The sequence below is a fragment of the Mus caroli genome, chromosome 9 (assembly GCF_900094665.2).
Source record: "Mus caroli chromosome 9, CAROLI_EIJ_v1.1, whole genome shotgun sequence".
NCBI lineage: Eukaryota > Metazoa > Chordata > Mammalia > Rodentia > Muridae > Mus > Mus caroli.
In genome coordinates this window covers 68,280,128-68,288,381 of record NC_034578.1, presented here as the reverse complement: position 1 = coordinate 68,288,381, position 8,254 = coordinate 68,280,128, and the positions used below count along the sequence as shown (strand labels likewise).

General features: G+C 45.8%; 1 protein-coding gene across 1 annotated transcript in view; it reads left to right on the top strand.

Moving 5' to 3' along the window:
- Aqp9 (aquaporin 9) overlaps positions 1-8,254 on the top strand; it is a 45,326-nt gene that overhangs the window by 26,520 nt on the left and 10,552 nt on the right. Inside the window, exons 3-4 of the mRNA XM_021172079.2 lie at positions 3,121-3,258; positions 5,379-5,497. Of these exons, the coding sequence (XP_021027738.1) occupies positions 3,121-3,258; positions 5,379-5,497 (257 nt within the window). The remainder of the gene's footprint in view (positions 1-3,120; positions 3,259-5,378; positions 5,498-8,254) is intronic.

Genomic DNA, 8,254 nt, shown 5'->3' with positions numbered 1-8,254 from the left:
CTCAAAAAAAACCAAAAAAAAAAAAAAAAAAAAAAAAAAAAAAAGAATCAATTTGCTATAAAGGGGTTTTAGCATTCTGCTCCATTGTGAATGTGCTAACCAACCAATCAGAGCGTACCACACCTAACTATGTAGCATGCTACTGCCTGTTGGTTAACTATTTTTTTAAAGTTGTGTGTGTGTGTGCGCACGCACACACATATGTCATGGAATGCATGTGGAGGCCCAAGGTTCTCTCCTTTTACCATATGGGTCTCAGGGACTTGAACTTGGGTTAGTGGGGTTGGTGGCAAGTGACTTTACCTTACCCTCTTAGGCGTGTCAGTGGATCACATTGGTAACTACTTTTGATGTTGCATTTTTGTAAATGAATTAATTGAAAAAGCAGAATGGCCTGTTCAAAGACAGGATAAACGTAAGATATCTATCACATAATTGTGCAGGAATGAAGAGAAGGAGTTTGCCTAGAACAGAATCTTAAAACAATTCACTTAGCTCACCCAGGATCCACACTGTGGGCTGTCCAGTTGTTCTCCTGGGGGCAGGGTCTTTATGTGGATAATATGATCATCAAAGCAACCGTGGCTGAGCCAATATTTGAGGGCAGGACTCTGTGCCCCTGCTGCTCATGTTCTTTCCACTACACTGCTCTGGCCTTGGCCTTGCAGTAAACCTCTCAGGTCTGGAGGGAGGAAGTTCTATCGCCCGTCTGGACTCCAGCCACTGCTCCTCCTCCATTTCTGACCCCCCCCCCTGCCACCCCCGTCGCCCCTTCTTCTCAAGGCTTCCTCCTAGATCTACCCTCTCTGACTCCCAAGCAACTCCAGATTCCCTAGACTTCTGTCATCTGAGTCATCTAAACAAAGACCCTTAAAGCCCCATGATAATTTCATCGGCTTTTTTTTTTTTTAATTTAAGATGCCTACCAAGTGACTGACATTGCATGAGACCTGAGGCTAATTAGACTTTCAGGGTGCTTGCCAGAGATTGCACGGTGTAAACCTACCTGCAGGAAGTTTTATTTTAGAAGAGAACTTATTCTAGAAGCCTCACCTGCCAAGGCACTCCTGATGGATGGTTTTGATCAGAGGTGACTTTTTAAGTATCTCTTGTCCTTCCATAGTGAGTGTCTTCAGGCTGTCTGCCTTAGATCATAGGTTCTGCCCCTGTAGAGAGGAACAACCATGCCCTTTGTCCTGCCAGGTACCTCTACTCATCTGCTATGCTCAGAGGTTCAACTCCTCTAAGCTCAGAGACTCTTCCAGGCTCTGACCCTACTCCCCTCTAAAGTTTAGACATGGAAGGTTTCATTTGGTCTGTAGGCTGCTGTTGGATCCTCTGTCCCTTGCTCACCCTGTGTAACTAAAGGACTGTCCATGCAGCCATGGGAAGAAAAGGAACAGATGCAGCCTAGTTCCAGGAATTTCCCATCAGCCCCTGTGTTTGTCCAAATTCATATTTCCAACCTTCCTACTAAGCTGGCTTCTGGAACCCATAAAAGCAAGACCCCACAGATGAAGTACTTATAAGGATCCAGGGGGTTATTCATGTTTTGATATTTTGGAATTTTCTTGCTCATATTCGCTGAAGTTGAATGGCTACCTTTGTGGCTTAGCAGCCAAAACCCATCGTCAGCCTTGGGCTGAAGATTCAGGAAAAGCATGTCTCTCTCTAAGGGTTAAGGATTATCATCTTGCTCATCATCACCATTGCCATCAGGAGCTAGCTGGCATCTCTCTTGTTCACACCTAACCTGAGCATCCACCTTTCAATGTGCTCACTTTGAAAATGAATTTGATCTCCCTTCCACATGAAATGCTATCCATGTTCTTCAAGTTTCATCTTATGCATCCCTATCAATTTGCTATAAAGGATTTTTAGCATCCTGCTCCATTGTGAATCTGCCAACCAACTAATCAGAGCTTACCACACCTAATTATGTAGCATGCTACTCAAAGTATGTAGCTACCTGGTGTTAACTACTTTTTTTAAAGTTTTGTGTGTGTGTATGTGTGTATCCCCACTATATGCATAAATGTACACATGCTTAATTATCAAGGCAGATACATCTTGCTTTTAGATTTATTTTTAAGTATGTATATGAGGAGAAGGGGAGGATGTGTGTGTGTGTGTGTGTGTGTGTGTGTATGAATGCACGTGTATGCAGAGTCCAGAACAGGGCACTGGATATATTGCAGCTGGAGTTACAGATGTTTTGAGCTACCTACCCGGTAGCTCCTCTGCAATATGAGTTCCCAACCACCGAGATAACTCTCCAGCCCCAAGGCAGAGAAATCTTTCTAAACCTGCTGAAGGAGGTTTAGAAGTAAATTCATGGAACTTGGCTTTTAAATTCAGATGAAGTTGGACTTGGATTTTGGCTCCATCCCTCAGTGACTGGAGAAAGCGCATGTTGCTCAGTTTGCTCACCCAGCTAAACAAGGGCAGAGTCCATTCCATTAGGTTCTTAAGTCCAAATAATACCACAGTGACCGTATCTGGCAAGTCACTCAGTAAATATTGCCACTGAGTCCAAAACCACGTGGGAACATCGGCGGTGCTGCACAGAGCAAACCTTCTCTCCGACCTTACGGGTAGCCGAGAATCAGGAAGCTGCTTTCGCTACCTATGGCTCGGGTTGTGTTAAAGGAGCTGTTGTCACATTTCTGCGTGGGAAAGCACATTGTTTACGCAGAGGGACCTAGAAGGATCCATTCCAATATGGCAGGCACCTCTGACAAAGCCCTTCTGCCTCTGGGACAGGCACAGGGACTCCACCAGGACGGCATCCCTTCCCAGTGCTAAGAATGGCTTTCCAGCCTCTGGGCACATGCCTTCTCTATTTGTTAGATATATATTTAAACCTCAACCGCCTTGCCATATATCCACAGTAATAGTTTACAACAATCTACTGGAGGTATTCTTTAACTGATGGCTGAAACTCATACCAAGTGTTTAAAGGTCTGAGTTCCTTTTCATACAGAAGACTATTCTAAATGGTGTTTAAGGGTGCCACCGATGATTAGGTCTCCCTCGCCCAGCACCCTCCAGGGTCTCTGTTTCCCTCTCCCCACTCTCACTTTCTGACCTCTCAGCTTGACTGTCTCTTCTTCCTTGCAGGGGGCCACATCAACCCAGCGGTGTCTTTTGCAATGTGCACCTTTGGAAGGATGGAGTGGTTCAAGTTCCCATTTTATGTGGGAGCTCAGCTTTTGGGAGCCTTTGTCGGGGCTGCAACTGTCTTTGGCATTTACTATGGTGAGTACTGAACCTGAGTCCAAAGATTTGGGGGGCTGGCGGGGCATCCTGGGAAAGCCTGAGTTCTTGGTAGGAAGCAGGGAGGCAGAGAGAACAGGGAGCATTGTGACAATGTGACCAAGTTATCAACTGGGGTCAATTTATGAAGCCCTTTAGTAAAGTCCATGAAGCGGCCTTTTTTTTTTTTTTTTTTTTTTTTTTTAATCTAAAGATGTTCATGTGTGCTAGGTTTTGTTTGTTTGTTTGTTTGTTGTTTTTTAACTTGTGTATATGTCTATGCACCACTGTGAGTCTGCTGCTCACCGAGGCCAGAAGAAAGCACCGGATTCCTTGGAACTGGAGTTCCAGACCATTGTTGGATCGATACCATGAGGGTGTGGGACCCAAACTCAGATCCTCTCTGGAACAACTACAGTTCTTAACTGCTAAGCAACCTCTCTAGATGCCAAGTATGAATCTTAAGGAGGAATGGCATAACTTTTAAGAGCCTAATTTCAGGCCCACCCTGCACTGCAGTATGAACACAGGCAACGTGCCAGTTGCCTTTCTCCTGCTTTCTCTGACTTGATGATAAAAGTTCTGCCCAAAGTTCTGCCCAGTTGTGAAATCTGTGGCCCTGTAAATATTTAGAGTAGGAGTCAGAGAACATGCCTTTGAAGAAGCTCAGCCAGTGACAGGTCGGGGGCAGACTCTGCCCCTTTTAGCCAGGGGCATCTACTCAGGAGCCCTCAGGAAAGTGTGCTCCCGGCAATCACAGACCCAGGACTGAGCTATGACCAAGACAGGTACTAGCTTTGTGACTTAAATACATCATTTTGGAATGAAGCAACATGGCACATGCCCGTAATCCTAGCACCTACATGGTTGAGGAAGGATGGACGACCAGGCACTCAAGGTCATTCTCGGCTTGAAAGCAAATTCCAGGCCAGCCTGAGTGATTGGAAACCTGGTCTTGGAATAAATAATAAATAAGTAAGTAAATAAGGCACCACATAGGTCTCAGTTTCCTTCTCTGGAAAATGAGGAACTCCCAAAGTGTGCAAGGCTCAGGGACTTCAGTATTCCCCAGCACCAACTATTAAAATAGTTCTTTGCACACAACCCAAGATGAGCCTTGGCATATTCTGAGTGGCAAACTGAAGACATCGATAATCCATACCCCAGGGAAACAGGTTGGACAAAGGGGCTTCTTTCCAGTGTCTCTCTGAGAATTAAATGTCTAAGGGAGACTCGATGTCGGACCAGAAACTCAGAGGGCCAGCAGCTCAACAAAGAGAAGCCTAGGTGGGTGCCACCTGGATCAGTGGCTGCTGGTTCCCTGCTTCTGGGGGGCTCTACAGACCATCCATAATATCTTTGTTATCCGGGTGCACTGTCAAATTCTGATGTAAACTTTTAGGAGCAGTGAAGAGGACCCTAGAAGCTGTGACTTCCACTTAGCACAGGTTAAAGTCACACTTTGGTTTTAGATCCATCTAAAAATTCCAAGAATTTCCCACATGCACCCACCCAAAGAAGATGGGTTTCCAGGAGCCTATAAGAATTTCATACAAGTTGAGATGAAAGCACGGCCAATCACGGGCTTTCTGCTTTCTACTTCATCATCCTGGGGTCTTCTTGGGGAGTCTCTGGGGCTATCTCACCATAAATACTGCTTGACTTCTATTGATTTGCTCAAGACCAAGCATGGGTCTCTGTTTCCCCTTTGATTTCTGCTGCTGTGACAGAGGAGAGCGTTCCCTTCAGCTTACAGGTCACAGCCCCTCACCCTATTCAAAGTCAAAGCAGGAGCTCAAAGCAAGACCTTGAAACAGAAAATATGGAGGGACAGTGCTTGCTGGCTTGCTCACAGGCTCATCTATAGAAATCTTTCTTATACAGTCTAGAATGAACACCTGGAAGAATGGTGGGATGGACCCTCCCCCATCAATTAATAAGCAAGACAATTCCCTCACAGATATGTCCACAGGCCAGTCTGATCTGGTGGTCTCCCAGTTGAGATTCCCCTCTCAGGTTTACCCTACCTAGGTGATGCCATGTTGGCAGTTAAAGCTGACTCGGACACCCTCCTTCAGTCCTTTCCAGAAAACACTAACGTCCCCGAGCTCTGTCTTCTATAGACGGACTCATGGCCTTTGCTGATGGAAAACTGCTCATCACGGGAGAAAATGGAACGGCGTTCATTTTCGCGACATACCCAAATCCATTCGTATCCGTGCCAGGTGCCTTTGTAGACCAAGTAAGTGAAGGACCTGCTTTTGGTGGAAAGACATGATAGAAAGTGGGGATGGGGAATCAGGCGTGGACAGGAATAGGGTGTGTACTGGAGCACTGTATGCCGGTCAGAAGGGAAGGATCACATCCCCCAGTCAGAGGTGTCTCTGAGAACTGAGCTTTCTCGGCAGTGGTTTGCCCTTGAAGATGCTGATGTCACTAAAAGGGGCCTCAGCTTCCTGTTTAACACACATAGCTGCTTCATACCAGTTAAGGTCCAGACAAAGACTGGCTGCCTGGAACTAGAAATGTGGTGAGCCTGGGGTGTGAGATGGGAGACGGGGGACGGGATGGGAGAGGGGCAGGGGTGCCGAGAATCTGCCCTGTCTCTCCATAAGCCCTAGCTTCTCCTGACTCTCAAGGGGTCTAAGTGTCTTGACTAGATTGAGATTTGAAGAAGTGTGGTGTGGTGGCTGCGCACTCGTAATCCCAGCCTTTGGAGGGGTAGAGGCAGGAACATCACCACAAGTTTCAGGCCAGCCTGGTCTATATAGAAAGTACCAGGTCAACCAGGGCTACACTACACTGAGAGACCTTGTCATAAAGAGCTACAGCCATATTGGTTGGTTTGTGAAAAGACACACACACATCACCATTTTTTCTTTTCCTTTCTCTTCTTTTCTTTTTAATATTTATTTATTTATTTATTTATTTATTTATTTATTTATTTATTTATTTATGTGAGTGCACTGTAGCTGTACTGATGGTTGTAAGCCATCATGTGGTTGCTGGGAATGAAGGTTGCTCACTCAGGCCAGCCCACTCACTCCAGCCTAAAAATTTATTTATTATAAGTACACTGTAGCTGTCTTCAGACGCACCAGAAGAGGGCATCAGATCTCATTTCAGGTGGTTGTGAGCCACCATGTGGTTGCTGGGATTTGAACTTAGGACCTTCAGAAGAACAGTCAGTGCTTTTAATCGCTGAGCCATCTCTCCAGCCCCACTTTTGATCACAATGTAAATCAGGACACAAACATTTGCTGATCTTTCCCTGGGTACTCAGCCCCATGTCTGGAGCTTGAAGAATTTGTTACTACTGCATGTGGGCTGCAAAGTCCCAAGAATCCTTGAACTGAAGTAACATTCCCGTCTCTGACTCTTTGAGTGGTTTCAGCATGTTGCTGAACTTAAAAAAAAAAAAAGTTTCTGACTTTGGGGCTGGAGAGATGGCTCAATGGATAAAAGCACTGGCTGCTCTCCACAGAACACTTGCATGGTGGCTCATAACCATCTGAGCCATCTCCAGTTTCAGGTGATCTGATGCCCTCTTCTGGACTCCACAGGTACTACATTCATGTGGTACACCCATGTAGGCACTTGTACACACAAAATAAATATATATTTGCCCATTTCACTCGGATAAATACCACATGGATAAATATCAGCCTTTGCCAGGTTCATTGTAAGAGTTAAAAATAACAATATGAGAAATATGTGTTGTGAGCAGTGTCTGTGAAGAAATGTAGAATGTAGCTGAACAGAGTGTCATCTATGGAACAAAGTGACAGCCAGACAAGGTGTATCCGTGCATGCCTGCAATCCCAGCCCCCTCCTAAGGAATTAAAAAAAAAAAAAGAACAATGTAAACAACTAATAGTAAAACAAGGCTATAGCATCACACTAGTGACATGCAGGAAACCCACATGTCCTGGGACTGTAGAAAGAGTGTTAGTGGGAAAGACAGAGCGACAAAGTTGCCTGAAGAAAGAATGTTGTCACTATGTGCGATAGTATATGTGTGGTAGGCAATGCAGTGACTGAGTTTGAGATTCCTTTCCGAGTGTCACACATCTTGGGGCACACTTCTGTGAAGGGAAGCCAAAGTTGTCTATATTACACATGCAGTGAGGGAAGCCAGAGACCCTGGGCCGAGATAGGGTTTGGGGATAGTGTAGTGGGGGAGAGAATGAGGGAATCAATCCTTCAAGGAGCTCATGAGCTATCAAGTAGAAAAGCAGAACCAGTGTGATGAGCACAGCCACCCCCTCCCCCATACCCTGCAGAGAGACTTGATGGATGGGCAAGTGCTTGTTTCTCTTGAAGACATATGTTTGACTGGGCTCCAACTCAGAAGTAGAAGCTCTAGGAAGACCAAAGTGTGGATACTTTGACCCTTCTTAGAAGGGAGAACAAAATAACCATGGAAGGAGTTACAGAGACAAAGTTCCGAGCAGAGACTGAAGGAAGGACCATCCAGAGACTGCTCCACCTGGCGATCCATCCCATAAACAACCACCAAACCCAGACACTATTGCAGATGCCAACAAGAGCTTGCAGACAGGAACCTGATATAGCCGTCTCCTGAGAGGCCTGACTAATACAGAAGTGAATGCTCATAGTCATCCATTAAACCGAGCACAAGTTTCCCAATGAAGGAGCTAGAGAAAGTACCCTAGGAGCTGAAGGGGTTTGCAGCCCTATAGGAGGAACAACAATATGAACTAACCAGTACCCCCAGAGCTCCCTGGGACTAAACCACCAACCAAAGAAAACACACGGTGGGACTTGTGACTCTAGCTACATATGTAGCAGAAGATGTCCTAGTCGGTCATCAGTGGGAGGAGAGGCTCTTGGTCCTCTGAAGGTTCTATGCCCCAGTGTAGGAGAATGCCAGGGCCAGGAAGTGGGAGTGGGTGGGTTGGGGATCAGGGGGAGGGGGAAGGGATAGGGGATTTTCAGAGGGAAAACTAGGAAAGGGGATAACATTTGAAATGTAAAT